The sequence below is a fragment of the Rousettus aegyptiacus genome, unplaced genomic scaffold (assembly GCF_014176215.1).
Source record: "Rousettus aegyptiacus isolate mRouAeg1 unplaced genomic scaffold, mRouAeg1.p scaffold_m13_p_5, whole genome shotgun sequence".
Classification (NCBI taxonomy): domain Eukaryota; kingdom Metazoa; phylum Chordata; class Mammalia; order Chiroptera; family Pteropodidae; genus Rousettus; species Rousettus aegyptiacus.
In genome coordinates, this window is record NW_023416308.1 from 16,577,666 (window position 1) to 16,595,384 (window position 17,719).

A 17,719-nucleotide genomic window follows, 5' to 3' on the forward strand; every position below is an offset into this window, starting at 1 on the left:
TGGGCGGGGGCTCTAATAACAGCTTTTGTACTACAGAGTGAGCTGATCCCCCACAAGGCACACTCTTCCCAGAGTGGTGATACCCCGCGAGCCTGCGAATGGTGTAAGCTCCCCCAGTGGCTCATGTGAAGGGCCAAAGCTGCCATGCCCCCCAGGTGAGCTGACACAGGCTAGGAAGGCAAAAGACTCCTCCTGCACTCCTGCTCCTGCAATTGACTCAAAGCCAGATTTTCTTTTTCAAGTTTTCATGGTGACAGTTACAGGCTATGTCAATGCTGTCTGTTGCCTAGGACAGCAGGCCCAGCGGGCAGGGAACTGCAGGAAAAAGGCAGAGATGGGGGCCTGGCACTTACCGGCTATCTATAAAACAAACTCGCGGCCTGTCGTGACAGAGCTGGGCCTCCTGCCTCCATGGCCTTATTGCCTTCACCATCCTCAAATTCTAAGGTGATTTTTTCCTTCTTTCTCATGGGACGAGAAAGTACTTAAGAGTTAAGCAAAATGCATTCGAACCCTAGTCCCCCAGCCCTTAGGCTGTGTAACTTCCCAAGCTGAGCTTCGGCCGCCCCCCCTGTACAGTGGGCTGATGTGGCCCACCTCCCTCGCTGTCTTGAGAGACAGCAAACACAGTCAGCGCTACGTCAGTGCCGTCATAGCTGTCACTAAGCAGGTGATAAGCAATGTTCGCTTTGTTTTCTCTCTCTCACTTTTCTTTTTTCTCAGTTTTCTTTCTTCACAGCTCTTTGTCCCTGTCACCCTGCCCCCCCTACACGCACATACTCCACACCAGGCCCAGGACTCGGAGTTCCCACAGAACCTTTTTTCCACAGCGAGGGAAGGGTCACAGTCCACGGTCAGAGTGGGGAGGCCCTTGGAAAGGCCAGCCCCACTCCTTGCTTCCTGGGGCGTCCCCAAGGGCTGGGCTCTGGGAGGGGCGAAGGTCTCCAAGGGAGGGGGTTGGGCAGGTGGGGCCCTGGAGCCTGTGGAGAAGGGCAGATCAGACGGGCCAGGTGGCTCCAGGGCTCTGAGGTGGGTGCCAAGGTACGGAGTGGTAGTTTGGGAGGGCACTGTGTCCAGAATGGTGACTGCAGCCCTGTGACTCTTCTGGGGACAGGGACAAGGGAGCATGGCCCTGGTGCACACGGCCTGCGGCAGGTCTGAGTCAAAATACCTAAGGCTGACCCTGGCCGGTCATGCGGAGGGCTGCCCAGTCATCGCCTTATGCCGGCCTGGGTCACCCAGAAGGGCTGGGCGTGGCCCAGTCAGCTGTGACTCAGGTCCCAGCAGCCTCGCCACGCAGCACCAGGCAGGGTTGTGGGGCACAGGGACGCCCCCTCCCCACCCCTGGCTCTGCTTCTCCCTTCAGCCACCTCAAAGACTCTGCTCCACCTGTGTCAGGTGCAGTCTGGCCAGGAAACTGGGGTTCTCTGCCCCCGTTGCCCCTAGCCCCTCATCTGGGGGGCGGGGTGAAAGTGGGGGGAGCCTAAGAGCCACACGGCCCTTGAAGGGAAGTCAAGTGGGGGGTGGGGTGAGGAGCCCTCTCCAGAGAAGATTCAGCAGGAGAGGGAAGCAGAGGGGACCCTGGCCCCGAAGACGACGGTGTCCCACTGAAGACCTGGCACACACCCCACGAGACACCGGAGGGTCCTGTGCGGACGCAGACCACGGTAGGCTTCTCTGATGGGGTGGGGTCAAGGGGTAGATGCCAGTCCCCAAATTTATCCTCAGCAGAGCAAACATCACCCCCTCCCTCACGTGGCCAGGGGTGCACCTGGCAGCCCACATGGTTCTCTAGGCCTCAGTCCCCCATCTGTGTAATGGGCATGGTAAGAAGTGCCCTACACAGAGGGTGTCCAGGCAAAGAAGACAGACCAGATGTGAAAGCAGCAGTGGACATTTCAGGGGTTAATGATCATCTCAGGGTTAAAGGGCAGAGGGGAGAGCGCAGAATGGAGAGGACGGAATCCTGGCCTTGTGCGATCCTAGAGAGGTCACCTCTCTGGGGGTTTTGATTCCTGGATTCCCAGGAGACCCTCAAGTTCCCTTTTCCCCAGAGCAGTGGAGGGTTCTGAGCCCGTGGAGGCCTAGCTTTCCTTCAGATGCAAACATGGCAGGCAGAGTGTCCTTGTCCCTCCAGGAGGGGCTGCGGTGGGTCGTGGGGTGGCTCCTACCTGCTTCTGCTTTGAGGCGAAGGGTGAGGATCTTTGCCAAAGTGAAATCCCTCATGGGAGGCTCTTGGGTGTGTGGTCAGTAAGGTCATGGTCCCTACACTTTTGACCTTGAGCCGGCACAGGACTTGACCACTCTGTGCTTCACTTGCTCTATAAGATGGACCTAACTGTGGAAGCACCAGGTCAGGGACCACGGTGGGGAGGAAGGAAAAATATAAGCAAAGTCTGCAAGAGCTTGGCACCAGAGGGGAGGCACCTTGGCACAAATAATCCTAGAAAGGGCTCGACCACAATTTTATCATCGACAGTTCCTGAGGGCTGGGAAGAGGTTTCTGGGGCGGGGGGGGGGGGGGGGGGGCAGGGACACTGTCTCCAGGGCTCGTCCTGGGTGGGGACTAGGTGGTCTTGGGGCCTGAGGTAGGTGGGAAAGGGCAGCAGTGACCCTCCTTCTCCTTCTCCTTCTCCTTCTCCTTCTCCTCTTTCCCCTCCCAGAGCTTCAGGAGGTGCTGGGCTGGGCAGAGGCCCCGTCAGGACTCCTCAGCCTGTCCCCTTCCCCCTGCCTTGGCCAATGTCCTCTCCCCACCCTCCATTCTGAACCTCAGACATCCCTGTGCACTTCCTCAATCCCCAAATTCTGAGCTGCAGTGTTCTGGAAGAGGCACTGGCCGGGCCAGGTAGGTCTGGAGCTGGTGGTGCCGTGGCCATGGCTCCTGCTGCCCGCTGGGCAGTGGGGGGCGCTGCAGTCCACAGCTTGGAGCCCAGCTGAGTGGCTGGGCATTGGAGCACACTGGGCATTGAGCCCTGGACCCGGCCCCTCACTCCCCCTGGGACGGGCTTTCCAGGATGCCTGCGAGGCTTTGTCTATCCCCCAAACCCACCTTTTCTAGTTCCTTCAAGACCAAAGGCCTTCTCTAGGCCCGTTTTACAGATGGAGAAAGGGAGACTCCAAGAAGCTTCTTTTTAGAATTCTCACAGGAAATCAGGGCAGAAATTTGGGCTTCTGACTCCCTCTCTGGGTGTCCCAGCAAGCAGCCCACGCTGTTGGGGATGTGCCACTAATTTGCTGTGTGACCTTGGAAAAGCGATTTCCCCTCTCTGGGCCCTACCCGTGAAGTTTTATCAGCTTGGATAATAATGTCAGTAACTCAGGCACGTCTTCAGTGCCTGCCAGGGTTTTCCAGAGGGAGTTGCTAACCTCCCAGGTTGACAACACATTGTGTCCCACTTTGTAGACATCGGAACTAAGGCCTGAGCTATGAGATCACCTGTCTGCAGATCCATAGCTTATGAGTGACAGAGTTAGAACTGGACCTGAGGTCTGGCTGATTGTAGACCCCACCTTGTGCGCCCCCTACCCACCAACCTCATCTTGCCAAACTTTTCCCTTTATAAGTGGGGATCCTGAGGCTAGGGCCAGCAGAGGCTGGGATGGTTTCTAAGTTCCCGCAAGCTGACATTGCTCAGAGAGGAGCCTGAGGGCGGAGAACTACAGGCCACCATCCTCCCTCTAGGAGGGTCCCTGCCACCAGCCAGCTGGCCAGGGCAGACGCGGGAGAGTCGTGTCTGAGGGGCTTGCAGGGATGCCGGCTCTCCAGACGGCTCACTGTGATCCCTGGGCAGGCTGGTCCCATCCAGAAAGGGAGGAAGTGGAAACGGGGTCCAGGGTGGGGCGGGGTGGAGAAGGCTGGCTGGGCAGGAGATCAGAGCAGGATTGTGTCATGGAGTCCTGTGGCTGATAAGCAGCTGAGCGGCCAGCCCAGACAGAAGGAGGGGCTCCCCCGGGGGCCGAGTCACCCTGGGGACCCCATGGCCCCCTGCTGCCAGTGATTCCCCCGCCAGGCTGCCCAGACCACACTTGGCCTTTTAGCTCCTGATTTCGGGAGGCTGGCTCCATCATATCCTGTGAGACCTTGGACAAATCATCCCACTTTCTGAGCCTCAGTCTCCGTGCCTGTAAAACCGGGATGAAAACGCCTCCCTTGGAGATGGGGATTAGGACTGGAGATAAGAGGCTACTCTAGTGAGCGCTTTATAATGGTTTGCTTTGGGGGACATCGGTGTGAGAGAGGCTCATGAAGGCCTTTGGGGCTCTTGGCGTGCCAACCACATGTCCCCAAAAGGGCGGGGAACAGGAGTGGTCCATGGGTGCAGGATTGGCGGAGACGAGCATCATACCCAGGTTGCCTGAAGGGTCAGGGGGAAGCCTGGACCTTTCCTCCCAGCTCCCTATGAGCTGCTCCCCTACCTGGTCCATCCCCTCCTGACGTCAGAGAGCTCATCCTTTCTTCTCTTTCCAGGGAAGAGGATGGTACAACCTCAGCGGGGCCTCATTCCCTCCATCCTCCCCACCCATTGGGACAGGGCCACTTTACCCTTTCCATCTTATCACCTCCTACCCACCATCCTCAGCACATTTCCTTAGTCCCTGTGGGCACTGGGGGACAGTTTAGGGAGAAGGCCTGGCTGCCTCCCTGACATCATCTCTGGGGTCGAATCAGGGTGGCCCCAGTGAGCTTGACTGCAGGTGGGGGGTAAGGGGAGGGAGGCCGGGTCCCACCTTGGTGCCGGCCAGTTTCAGGCTGAGCGGGTCCGTGGGGCTGCTTCCTGTTCTATTTATTGCCTCTGAGTTCAGGAAATCATTGAGTGAAACATCCTCCCCCACCCCCTGCCCGAGATTATTTAATAGGAGACGAGCTGTGGTCTCTCTCTTTTGGAAAATCCAGTGGGAGAAGGAAGCTGTCAGCTCAGCCCTGACATCAGCTTTGTCCCTGTGCCAAGAGTCAGGGTGGCCGGGGCGGGGGGTGGCCTGGGGCAGGGTGGGGAGGAAACCAGCTGCTGGTGGCCCCTGTGACGTGAGGCTGCCACATGGTTCCCAGGGACGGGGGCTGGAGGGTGAGGAGCAAGGATCGCTGGAGACACGCGCCGGGGCACACGCGCACACACGCACAGGGTCACACCTCCCACTCGTGCCGGGACCCCCACCACACACAGGCTCTCACGGACACGGGGTCAGACCCACACTTGTACAGGATTAACGCACACGGTCACACACACATTCGCAATCACACAGAGGGCTCACAAAGTCAGCCAGAGTTGTGCATGCTCCAGCTCTCTCCCAACTACACACGAGCAAAAAGATCAGCACAGACACAGCTGAACATAGATGTGCAGACACACAAAGGCCCTTACCACACACCACACACACGCAATGCCCACTAAGACCCAGACGGACCCGTGGGATCCTGGTGGGTGCTCCTAGACACAGGCTGGGCTTCTGGGTCTCCGGCTACCCTGGAGGGAAGAATGCAGCCACTTCTTCCTCCCACTGCCCTTGGTGAGATCGAAGGGGTCCCATGCATGGCAGAGTGAGGACAGGCCTGTGACTATCCTGGACACCACCCAGGGGGAGCAGGATAGGAAGGGGAATCCAGGGTCTGAGGCTTTGGAGGGAATGGTCGGTGAGAGGCCGGGCCCTGGGAGGGCCTTTGTCCCAGCTCAGAGTGATGCCAGGCCTCCGCCCCCCACCGTGAGCACCTGCCTGCCCCACCCCACCTGCAGCACCTCCTGCCCGTTCCTGAGCTGCAATAGATAGCGGCTAAGTTGGAAGTCTGGAGCCCCATGCTGCCAACAGCTGAGTGACCTTAAGCAAGTCACTCCCAACCCTCAGGGCCTGGCTTTCATCATCGATACCAGTGGCTTACAAACGTTTTTGACCGTGACCCATAGTTAGAAACACATTGTACCTTGCAACCAGAGGATGATGTATACAGTGACACATACAAACAGCAGAAAGAAAAACTTTCATGGAGCACTATTTGCCCTCGCTCCAGGCGATGCTGGGTGATTTTGCTATTCCATTTCCTTTTTGAAAGTGCTGGCAGCAAACCCTTTAAATTGAATCCATGATGCACTAAGAGGCAGAGATCCACAGTTCGAAAAGCTCTCTATATCTGCGTGCAACGATCTAGGGCTAGTTCGAGATTCAGGGAGGGCCTGGAGGAGGTCGAAGTGCTTGCAGAAGCAAAAATGCCACATCCACTAAGTGCCGATGAATGAACAAGGGGGTAGAGGGGAAAGCAACCCATTCTACAGATGGAGACACCAAGGGTGGAGCATGCAACAGCATGGCCCTTGGAACCAGGCCTCTGGCCCTACCAGTAACTGGGGCTTTGTGGGCTGTTTCTTTCCTTGCAGTTTCTATCAGGACTGAGGAAAAAATGCTGTCACTCTGATTCACCTCCAGGGGATTGATTCTTGAAGCAGAACCAGTCTCAGGAAATGTCAGGGTGATGCTGGGGGCAGTTGGCAGGAGGCCAGGGCAGCTTCTGGAACTTCCTTGGCCTCAAGTGGGTATAACTGGTCCCTGCCAGAGATTTGATGGGGTGAGGGTGAGAAGGGGCAGACAATAGGCCTGGAGCCTGGGCCTGAAGAGCCCCAAAGGTAGCTGGGCTCTCCAGGGCCTCAAGGTGGGAAATATCGCTTATCCCCCTGCTGAGGCTCTAAGAGGCTGCCTGTTCCCCTAGGACCCACACTACGATCTGTGTACTGAGAGGACCCAGGAGCTCTCCTTGGCTTAACTCTCACACCAAGGGTAGTGCACTGACCCCTGCATCCAGGCCCGACCCAAGCTCCGCCCCGCCTCCCCCATGGCCACCCTGAGCCCTAGTTAGAATGATTGCCAGGTGTTAGGTACTTGATCTGCATTTCTCATTTAACATTCTCACGACATCCTCATGAGGCCAGCACTACAGCAATCCCCACTTTCAGAAGGAAAATTGAGGCTCAGAGAGAGAAAGTCAGTTGCTCCAGGTTACGCCATTAGTAAGTGGTGTGGGCAGGATTTGAACCCAGGTTTATCTGGCTCTAAGCTATACTTTAACCCACGGAGACCATTGCCAGCCTAGCCCCAGTCAGCCCAAAGTTGATGTGCAACGCTGAGTCAGGGGCCACAGGAAAGTCCATGAGAGTGCGTAGATGGTTCCACGGTGCTGCAGGATGGAGGTGAGGGCCCACACGTGTAGTTACACCCTCACTTCTCAAGTGCCAATGAATGAGGTACTTTTGCCTTTTTGGACAGGACGCCCAACTGCCAGGGCTGTGCCAGGAATTCCTGAACTTCTCTCATCTCCTCTGGCTGTCCCTCACCAGCCCTGGTCCTGAGCCATACCTTCTGGCTCCCATCTTCCTCTCTGGGGCCATCTGACTTTCCCGTGCTCATCTTCCAGGTGAGAATATCAGGGTAGGGGCTGGGCTTGAGCTGATGGCTGAGAGCGGCTGCTGGTTGGGTTTTCAGAGAACTGAGACCTTAGCTGAGCGTAGGGAAGGGGAATGGTGAGAGAAGGAGGGGGACAGCCTGGGTACTGGGGCTTGCCCGAAGTGCTCAGTTTCTGGGTCACTGGTCTTGGGGAATTCCCCAATGCCCAGAGAGCTGCTTACCTGGTGACTAACTGCCCACACAGGATGCCTGACTGTCAGGGTACCTCCCTGCCACCTTTCTGCCAATGGCCACTGCCATGCTGCCCTCTCCTCTGAGTGCCCCCAGGGTGCAGGAAAGAGACAGACAGGCAGGGGGCTGGCCCCCGCCCCCACACCCCCTGGGGCTCCATAGGGAGTGGCTGGTGATTCAAGCCCCTCTGAGCCAGCTGTGTCTCCTTCCTTCTCAGTAGGGGCCTGGGGGGTGAATCAGCTCCTGGGGGCGGTGAAGTCGGGTCAGCCACTGTCCTTAGCTCAGGCCTGGGGTGAGGGTGGTCAGGGGCCAGGATGCGACATGAGGAGAGTGAGCACACTGTCATTTCGGCCCCCTATACAACCCATTTGATTTTTCTGAGGCACTTCCGAAGCTGGAGTCTGTAAGGGTGTCTTGCCTCCATTATCCGTCAGAAATATGTGGACTTGTCCCTCTCTTGCCCAGCCTTCCCACCTAAGCCCTGGAGTGCACCCAAATTTTCTCATCTGTTAAATGGGGATAAGAACCTCTATTTCACAGGAAGGTGGTGAAGACCAATGCTGGCATGCAAAGGGTTTGCTGGGTGCCCAGAACTGCGCTGAACCCTGAGCCCTCACAGCAAACCCATAGCGTAGGTGCCTCATTCCCATTTCACATACGAAGAAACTGAGACCAGGAGGCGGTCACTTCCCCAAAGTCACCCAGGTCACACCTGGCAGAGCCAAAGCTCCAACCCGGTTCTGACCGAGGCCGAAGTTCGCTCTTCAGAGTCTACACCTCTCCACGACAGGTTTGGCACACACAGCTTTTGGAAATCATAAAATATTTTTTGTTTTTTTTAACAATACTTAGTATCTACTCTGGTATAACCCTGAGCCAGGTACTGTCAAGAGTACAAATGAGTGTCAGACCCTATCCAGGACTGAGGAATAAGACCTATCCTTACCTGGGCAACACTGGACAGACTCTGCCCATCTGGGCCCCGAGAGGCAGCCTCAAAGAAGTGGCCTTAGTGCTCCTCGCTCCCCTTGTGGCGTGAGGTGCTGCTGGCATCGTTGTGGCCTGCAAGCCAGAGACCTCGTTCTCCTGTTAACTTTCTGTGCAGCGCTGGGCAAGCGCTTCGCCTCTCCGAGCCTCGGTTTCCTCACCTGACAAATAAAACATCTGTGACATTCCAGGAGAGGCTAGTGGGTAAGAATCAGCAGAAAAGGAGGGTGGTGGCATGTGCCAAAGCGTGTAGGAGAAAGAGCCCTGGGGGCCCTGGGAAGGCCCCCGGCAAGCGCATGGGCTCATTTCCTAGAGAGGGAAGACGAGCAAGTGAATGGCATGGCTTCCTGGAGAGAGCACCCCAGAGCCCTGGCCTGGTAGCCCCCTGCCCGGGCTGAAGGCAGGGGTCCATGTGGGGTCCATGTGGGTCCCGACTGCTCCTCTTATCCTGAGGCCGGTCACATCCCCAGCAGGCCCAGTGTGCAGAAGCAGGACAGGCTGGGGATGAAGTCACAGGCTGGAAGAGGCCTGGGCTGGGGCTGCCACTCCAGGGTGGGGCCTGGGGTCACGACCCTGGTAGCAGGCAGCCAAGAAGGGAGGATGCCTTCCGTGAGGAAGCTGGAGAAAACACACACACAGCAGCGTAGGGAGGGAGGGAAGAAAACAAACTCCTGGAGACCAAAGCTGGCCTGGAGTTCGGTCTGGGCGGCCGATTCCTGGGGACCGACGCCACGTTGCAGGCAGCTCACAGCCTGGCGGCTCCGAGACCCTCCCCGGCCTTCCCCCAAGAGGCCCAGCGCAGGTGGTGCCTGGACATGGACAGGAGAGGGAGGCTGGGCCTGGGGTGCCAAGGGGCCCACAGCACTTGGGGAGCACAGGCCAAGTCAGGTACCGTGAGAGGGGAAACTGAGGCATGGGAGGGGGCTAGTCAATGCAGGGGTTAAGTGTCTCCTAGACTCTGCTCCCACTTCCTATTTCCTGTGGGTGGGGCTGAGATTACAGAGCAATTGGGGGTGATTATAGGGCTGATGCGGGATCTGGGGAGCCAGAGGGCAGTACAAGGGATGTCCTGGGCCGTGAGGTTGCCTGAGACGGGCTGGGGTACACGGGCTTCTTGGGAGTATTGCAGACCCCAGAGCAGGCATAATGGAGGGGCAAGTAAGTGCTAGGTAGGGCCTTTGAAGGAAGAGACAAAGCGTGAGGAACAGAGAAGAAGGAGAGCCAGCCTGGGCTATACCAGCCTCTCCCCTGCTGGGAAGTCCCAGGTGGATTGGGCAGTTTTATATCCTACATCCCAGGTCCCCAAAGCATGGGAGAAGCGAGCCTGGATGGGGCAGGGTGTGTGTGTGTTGCGGGGGAGGGTGGTCAGGGACAGCAATAAGCACTAAGGCCAGTCCTGGCATGATGAGGGAGGAATGCCTGGCTGGGCAAGTCCAGGAAATGGCAAGAGGTGAGAGCTGGGGGCATGCATGGAGCCGGGTGGGGTGGGCAGGGGGTATTAGAATCCAGGGGAAGGATGAGGAGCTCCCTGGCCTTGGAAAACCAACTCTCCCACCTTGTTTCGTGGTCAGGGTCAGGCCCGAGGGCTGGGGTGGGATCCTGAGAGGAATGAGACATCTTCCTGGGATGGGGATGCTTCTGGCAGCTTGTGGGACACTGTGGTCCCAGATAGCTATTCTCTGGTCAGCATCTCCATTTCAGTTTTTTTAAAAATGCTTTTTACAGAAGAGGAGTGCCTCGTGCTCATTTTCTCCTGGTCCTTACTATTCCTTCCACCTACCCCCAACAATTTGTTTACGAATCTACCTGACCACAATTGGCACTAGAATTTGCGACCTTGCCTTAGATACTCTATAAGCAACTTCTGGGGTCCTCCATCATTCTCGGAAGCTCCTAAGGGGCTTTCAAGGCAGATCTGGGAGGAGCAAGCTATTTATGTTCTCCCCACCATTCCTCTGCATCTTCAGGAGGAAACCTGGGTCCATTTTGCTGAGCCCTTCTAGGTCTCTAATTCAGGTATCCCTCTGGAATGTTGGACCCGTTGGACTGCGTTCCTGATGGGGTTGCAAAGAGTTTAGGTAACCCCCAGACACACAACACCTTCCCAGAAGCTCCTCCCCAGGCTGTCCCCTAATAACCTGTCACAGCAACCCCCAGCCCCCATCTTCCCAGCCCCCTCCGTGGACTCACGGGTACTTGTGTTTAGCAACACAGTCTTGCTGATGGCAGTCAGGGACCTGTGGGTCCCTGGGCAACTAACGATTCCCTTTGGAGTCCCCCTTTACCCAGTGGCAATGGGCAGGTTGGAGGAGGCTACCTATGAGGTGGCTTCCTGCACCCACATTCAGTTCTGCTTTATTGCTGTCTAAAGTCCACGCCAGGCCCCAGCCCCTCTTCCTGGAGCCTCCTTCTCAGCCAAGCCCCAGCCTGCCTCCTGCCCAATGTCCCCCAAAGCCCCCAATCAGGGGACCACAGGTGACAACCTCCATCTGCTTGCCTAGTCTCAAGCCACCTCCCCAAACCCAGGTGAGTCAGGGCTGTCTGAGGCGCCCACTGCCAGGGGACCCTGATGACTCGGCCTGGGGACCCTCCTCCCCCTCCTCACCTTCAGGGCAAGCCACTCAGGAAAACCGCAGGGTGTTTTGTCGAAGAGTTCATTATAATTTTATCAATCAAATTCTTAGAAGAGGGAAAAAGTCTGCTCTCTCCACCCTCCCCCCTCACTGGCCCCCCTTCACTCTCACTTTCTTCCATTCATAATTTCCTATGATGCACCTCAAACAACTTCCTGGACGGGGATCCCTGCTAAATATAGCTGTTTCTCTGTCTTACAACACAGGCTCCAGTATATAAATCAGGCAAATTCCCCATTTGAGCATGAACCTCTGAAAACTGCCGGCATCTAAGGTCTCCTCCAAGGCCCTCTGGAGTCCAGCCCATAATGAAGGTCTTGGCAGCAGGTAAATCCACCCGCCCCGCGCTGGCTTCCGCGCCCCGCTGCGAGTGCAGCGGCAACTTGGGGCACTTGGCGATTGCGAACGGGACACCGGCCCGCCGCAGACACACGGATACTTGGGGCGTCCGCGCAACCGGCCCGGCCGCTGGAGGCGCTGGGTGGCGGCTGGGGCGAGCGCAGGCACATGGTCCCGGCGCAGCGCGTCCAGCCCGTCCGCCCGGGGGCCAGCAGGTTGGCGGGCAAGCGAGGGGCGCCGCAGCCTTCCTCCACCTCCTGCTCCTCCTCTTCCTCCTGGAGCCTGCCACTCTCCCGTGCTGCTCTTCCCGCTCTGCTTTCTCCCCGATTCACCCTCCCTCTTTCTTTCTTTCTGTCTTTCCGCTTTCTCTTTTCCAACCGCGTCCTGGGCTGCTCCCTGGGAGGGGCGCAGGCCGCCCAGCAGCTTGCAAACTCCGGCTGGGACAAAAGCAGGTGCTGCCTCCAACTGCTAGTGCCTGGAAAGCTGTGTTCTGTACTAGGTGAGCTGGGGGCAGCGAGGGTGGGGGGCAGCCATCCCCGGGACTCAGCGCTGCCTGGGGATGCTGGGAGGTACAGGGGACCCAACAGAAGTGAACTTGAGGCTGCCACACTGTCCCGGGAAACTCCCGTACCCTCTTCCCCGCAGCCTCGCTGGTTCCCCAGCCTCAGTGGTCCGCTGACCCCGGCCCTTACCGCTGAGCCACCTGGAAAGACCCCTTTGAGGACAGCTATGGGTGAAGGGGGGATGGGGAAGCAAGCGCGCTGGGGGAGGGGCGATCCAGGACCGGAATGAACAGCTCCCAGCTCTCCTGTCACCTTTCACTTTCCTTCCTTCCCCGCCCACCTGGCTTCCTGCGACCTTTTCCCTTTTTTTCTGGTTGCACCATTTCCTCTCCTTCCCCAAGGCTCTGGGTGCCCGTGGGACCCCTGGATGCTCCTTGTCCTAACCCAAAGCCTGGGGCAAGGAGGAGTGGACTAGAGGGGGAGGGCGTGAAGGCGAGGAGCTTTGCAGAGCTGGGGGAGAGAAAATTTTGAATAATGATTTGGGGATGGATGAGGAAGCAGAACCACAGAATCGGGGTGAAGTTGAGGGTCCTAGTAGAGGAGTGCGCACTTAGAAGCTAGCTAGCAGATATGGAGGGAAGAGGCAGAATTAGGGGCCAAATAACCTGGGGAGACCGAATCATGTGACATGGGAGGGAGAAGACAGTCATCAGAGGACAACCCCCTCTGTTTCCCTGTGGATCTCCTGGGAGCCTAATTTGAGAGCTATAGGCTACAATGGGCCAGTGAGCAGGAAGCAATGCTTAGGAATCTGGGCCATCCTGGGAGGTGGAAAGATAGGGGCCTTACTTTTCCTTGAGATACCTTGAGCTTAGGCACTGTGCCTTCCAGCCAGAGGGCCAGGAGTCCTCAAGGGCTTTTTCCTTCCCAAGGGAAAGGGCTGGATGACTGGTGTCACTCTGGACCCGTATTCCAACAGGTAGGAACAGCTCGCCCTGCCCCTTTGCTCCTCCTCTCAGGAGAAGGCAGGGAGAGAGAAGCGGAGATGGAGAGTTAGAGGTCTGGAGAGAGGGAGACGGAGAGGAACAGATGCAGTGATGTGGTGAGAACTAGAAAAGGCCAGGCCAGGGGAAGATCGGGCTGGAGGCTGTTGTCCCAGAGAAGATGAGGAACGTTCTCCCCATCCGCTCATGACTTACGGTTGCCTGTTCCCAGGAGTCGTCCCCCTGCTGCTGGTTCTGCACTGGAAACACGGGGCAGGGAGCCCCCTCCCCATCACCCCTGTCAACGCCACCTGCGTCACACGCCACCCATGTCACAACAACCTCATGAACCAGATCAGGAACCAACTGGCCCAGCTCAACAGCAGTGCCAATGCCCTCTTCATTCTCTATGTAAGTCACCCCCCAGTTATCGAGGAAGGAGGGAGGGCGGAGGGGGTTCGCTGCACTGACCCAGGCTGACAGGGCTGGTTAGGGAAGAGACCCTTTTGGAGCTGGAAGGAAAGAATGGGCATGGGGCTTGGTTGAACCACACCAGCCTCTCATAGCTTCTGCCCTACCCCCAGCATAAGCTTAGAGACTGGAAGTCACTTTTCCAGGGTGCCCAGTTAGGAAGGGCAAAGTTGTGGGGAGATGGGAGTTCTTGCACTCCTAGACCTGGGGGTCCATCATGTGGAGCCAGAGGCTATGGTGAAAAACAATGAAGAAAGAGGTAGTGATGTGGATGGGGAGGTGAGGTTGGGAGAGACAGTAGCTGTACGTGTCTGGGGGTACAAAGCCACCCAGGAAGAGGGTGAGTGCAGTGGATGAAAGGGAAAGTGTGTAGTGTACCTGCCCTCGGTGAGACATGGTGTTTTCCTTTTTGTCCCTATATGGTCCTGATGAGGAGGATGATGGTGATTATATACCTTTTGTGGTACAGGCCTTGATTCTTTATCAAGTGCATTCATACCCATGATTACTTCTGGCTCTCATGACAATCTCGAGATACGTACAGGGCAAGTAGTTGGGTCCCTATGCCACAGGTGGGAAACTGAGACCCAAGGGCTCACCCAGAGGCTTGGTGACAGGGTTGGAACACCCATCTCTGACTGCCATGTCACCTTTCCTCTGCCTCTTTGTTTTTCAGTACACGGCCCAAGGGGAGCCATTCCCCAACAACCTGGACAAGCTGTGTGGCCCCAATGTGACAGACTTCCCACCCTTCCACGCCAATGGCACAGAAAAGGCCCGGCTGGTGGAGCTGTACCGCATCATCGCGTACCTTGGCGCCTCCCTGGGCAACATCACACGGGACCAGAAGATCCTCAATCCCAACGCCCTCAGCCTCCACAGCAAGCTGAATGCCACCACAGACACCATGCGGGGCCTCCTCAGTAATGTGCTCTGCCGCCTGTGCAGCAAGTACCACGTGGCCCACGTGGAGGTGGCCTATGGCCCTGACACCTCAGGCAAGGATGTCTTCCAGAAGAAGAAGCTGGGCTGTCAGCTCCTGGGGAAGTATAAGCAGGTCATCGCTGTAGTGGCCCAGGCCTTCTAAACAGGAGGTCTTGAAGCGTGCAGTGACCCCAGATCTTAGACTCAGGTGGCTCTCAAACTGTGGCTGGGGCCTGAAGCATTGACAAACCCAAGTGTGGGCTGCTGGCAGACCCTGAGGCATTCCTGGCCAGTCCACTTCCCTCCAGGGTGGACTGATAAAACCGGGCAGAGTTACAACTCCCATAGGCAGGACCTACATACAGCGGTAACTAGAAGAGGCATCCTTTCTTCTGGGAGACTGCAGCCAGGCTCCATGGTGCCTGGCTGGCGAGGGGAGTGTGGGCTGGACTTCTGCCCTACTTGTCCCCTCAGCTGGGGCTTTGTGAGCCAACTGAACAAATGGTCTACGGGGACCCTGACCACAGGGCGAGATGGCAGGTGTCAGGGGAATTGCCCGGCCCCCAGCACAATGACCATCATCATTGCCGTTCCTTCCCCTTAGGTAAACTTTAAAGGTTTGTTTGGAACTCGGGCAAGCCAGAGGGGCTGGGATTCCTAAGGACTCCTTGGTGCCCCTGTAATTGTGGTGAATGGAAGTTAGAGAAGGGAGCTCTGTTTGAGATGCTGCCTTCTCTTGAGCATGCGTGATTGGAGAGCTCAAGCCTAGGGACTGTTAGGTACAAGGTTCCAGAAGGAGACCACTGGCCTTCAGGCTCCTGGGGAGGCAGAGAAGCCACCTTCAGGTCTGGGAAGGAAGATGCTAGGAGGAAGAGAGTCCCCAAAAGCCTTGGCGGGCTTTCCTCCCTCTTCTCTGTAGTCTTTCCTGCAGCCCAAGATGGCCAAGGTATGGTGACTGGACCTGGAGGTGGGGGTATGTGGAGATGAGCAGGTGGCAAAGTCAGGTGAGGAGGTTTGAGGGGACCCAGAATTTTTCTTCTGGGCAAGGGTCTGTAAGGGAGAGGATGGACTGGATAGTTCAGAGTGGCAGCTCACATCTGAGGCCCATGGAGGCCCTGTGAGGTTACACAAAGGTACTCGAGGGGACAGGGGCCATCTCTGGTCCCCAGAGCAAGGGGTCAGCAGAACTTGAGGTCAGGGTCTCATGGAAGCCTGAGATCCAAGAGTGCTGTGTGTCTGATCCAGCACAATTATCTATTTATTATGATGCCCTATTTATATTAACTTATTGGTGCTTTAAATGGCAAAGTTAATTCCCCTTTCCCAGCTCCCTACCCAACAGAAATAATATGATGGCTCCTTCCATAGGAGCCAGCACCAGGCCTTAGCAGAGCTTGGTCTGGAAGCTGACGATGTTACAAGTGGGATAAGCCTTATGGATGAAGCTCAGAGAAGGGTCACGATCTGAGAGAACTGGTCAGCCTGGGCGGGGATCGGGGGACCCAGCTCCATCCGTCCCCCCACCCTAACTTTGGGGGTCAGCATCCTGTCTGCAAGGCAGGCTGGGCCAGTTTGTGCAGCGGCTTGAGGGCCTTTTCCTAGTACCACCATGTTGCTTGGCTCCAGGGGATCATTCTACACTGTGTCTTCTGGTGCCCCCTGGAACTGTGTTTCTGTGGCAGTGGGCAAGGCGGCTCTGGTGGTCGTTTCCTTGTCCCCATGCTGCTTGCCTTTAGACTAGCAGTTGAGGGGCCCTGAGCCAGCACCCAGCATGCTCACACACAGCGGCGAAGCTCCTTCTCGGGTGGCTGAACACCCACAGAGGGCGAGAGGGCCTGGCTGGACCTCAGGAAGTTCAGGGAGGAGGCCCCTCCTCCGGAGAGGAGGACACGGAGGCCCTGGGACATGGACCAGGAAGCTGTGGTCCCTCCTGCCCCACCTCCCCGCACGCCCCCACCCATGTCTGGGCTCCCAGGCAGGGAACCTGATCTTTTCCTTTGTGCTGGGGCCAGGCTAGTGGAGAACCGCCCTCCAGTCTGGGAGCAGGGGAGGAGGGCGCAGAGCTGGGGCAGCTGCTAAGAGCAGCTTCTGGCTTCTTCTCAAACCCTAAGCGGGCTGCAGTCCGAGCAGTTCAGCCAAGGAGATTATGGTACTTTGCACTCACTTTGCACCTCTCTCTGTCTTCTCTAAGCACTTTATCACACCCACTGGTTGGCAGGTGAGCAGGCAGCAGGCAGGCCCTGAGGCCTGGGGTGGGGTTGGGGGCCAGAGTGGGAGTTGTCTATCCCTTTGGCTAAGATGTGATGTGAGGGGTGGCGGAGGCCCTGGCAGTCGCATGTGTTCCTATGCTGTCTCAGTGTGGCTCCAGATCTCAGCCTGCTGCCCCCATCCCTCTGCTCCTTCAGTGAACAGGGCTCAGCAGGCTGGGGGCCTGCTGGGTCGCCATCATCTCATCACCTCATGTTCCATGCCAGGGTCGCCTGGGCAGCCTCTGAGGCTCGGGGCCCAAGAAAATCTTCTCCCCTGGGCCTGATGCAGCCCCGGGCTTCACATGCTGTAGCTGCCCAGGCCCTCCCCTCCTCAGCCCCTTCCCACTCTGCCCCCTTACACCCCTCCTCTGCTCTTACCGGAACCAGGCCGGCTGATCAGCACCCACTTTGCACAGCATCCCTGAATCATGGATTCTCTGTGTGGAAAAAGCTCTGCAGAGCAGGAAGCTGTCCTTTCTCTCATTTTTCATCTGCGGGTGTTGCCCCTGACTTGCACAGTGGGTCTCGGGGCTGGGGACTCGAGGAGGAGGAAGATACCATCAGCCAATGAGGGGGTAGGACAGTCATTTTGAAGTTTACTGAGAGAGGAGTATTGGGGACCTTATTTATTTAGAAAAAAATTTCAACAGAAAAGCACCGCTGGTTTATTCGTCTCCCCTCCTTGTCACCATCCTCCTTCCCCGTCTTGTCCTCTCGTTGGGAACATCCCCCTTGACAGAAGCAGTCCAGCCTCGCATCCAGTGAGAACTGAATTTCCCTTTAGATGGTACAGATGCTCTTACCTTCGGATCACTCCCCCACAAATCCTGGTGCCTGGGTGTCTCTCCCACCCACATCGCTAGCTCCATGCTCCGTGCGTCCTTCCGTATTTCCCTCCTTCCTTTCTACTGGAAAGGACTTGGCCTTGGGGGACAAATTCCTCTTTGATGAATGTACCCTGTGGGAATGTTTCATACTGATAGATTATTTTTATTTATTCGATGTCATATTTA

The 17,719-nt window shown here is 57.0% G+C and overlaps 1 protein-coding gene across 3 annotated transcripts; it reads left to right on the top strand.

Moving 5' to 3' along the window:
- Positions 1-1,418: 1,418 nt before the first annotated feature.
- Positions 1,419-16,729, top strand: LIF (LIF interleukin 6 family cytokine). Of its 3 annotated transcripts, XM_036220405.1 has the most exons (5): positions 1,419-1,667; positions 7,249-7,396; positions 11,444-11,564; positions 13,295-13,473; positions 14,210-16,729. In XM_036220405.1, the coding sequence occupies exons 3-5, from the start codon at positions 11,546-11,548 to the stop codon at positions 14,618-14,620; spliced, it is 609 nt and encodes a 202-aa protein (XP_036076298.1). In that variant the 5' UTR covers positions 1,419-1,667; positions 7,249-7,396; positions 11,444-11,545; the 3' UTR covers positions 14,621-16,729. The 3 variants fall into 3 exon arrangements, with proteins under 3 accessions (XP_036076298.1, XP_015991036.1, XP_015991029.2); XM_016135550.2 differs by lacking the exon at positions 1,419-1,667 and having other exon boundaries at positions 7,220-7,396; XM_016135543.2 differs by lacking the exons at positions 1,419-1,667; positions 7,249-7,396; positions 11,444-11,564 and having other exon boundaries at positions 12,091-13,473.
- Positions 16,730-17,719: the final 990 nt, after the last annotated feature.

Coding starts and splice junctions, on each gene's coding strand:
- LIF (XM_016135543.2), top strand. CDS start 13,270: ATGACTTACGGTTGCCTGTTCCCAGGAGTCGTCCCCCTGCTGCTGGTT. Junction 13,474..14,209: donor ATGCCCTCTTCATTCTCTAT/GTAAGTCACCCC, acceptor TTTGTTTTTCAG/TACACGGCCCAAGGGGAGCC.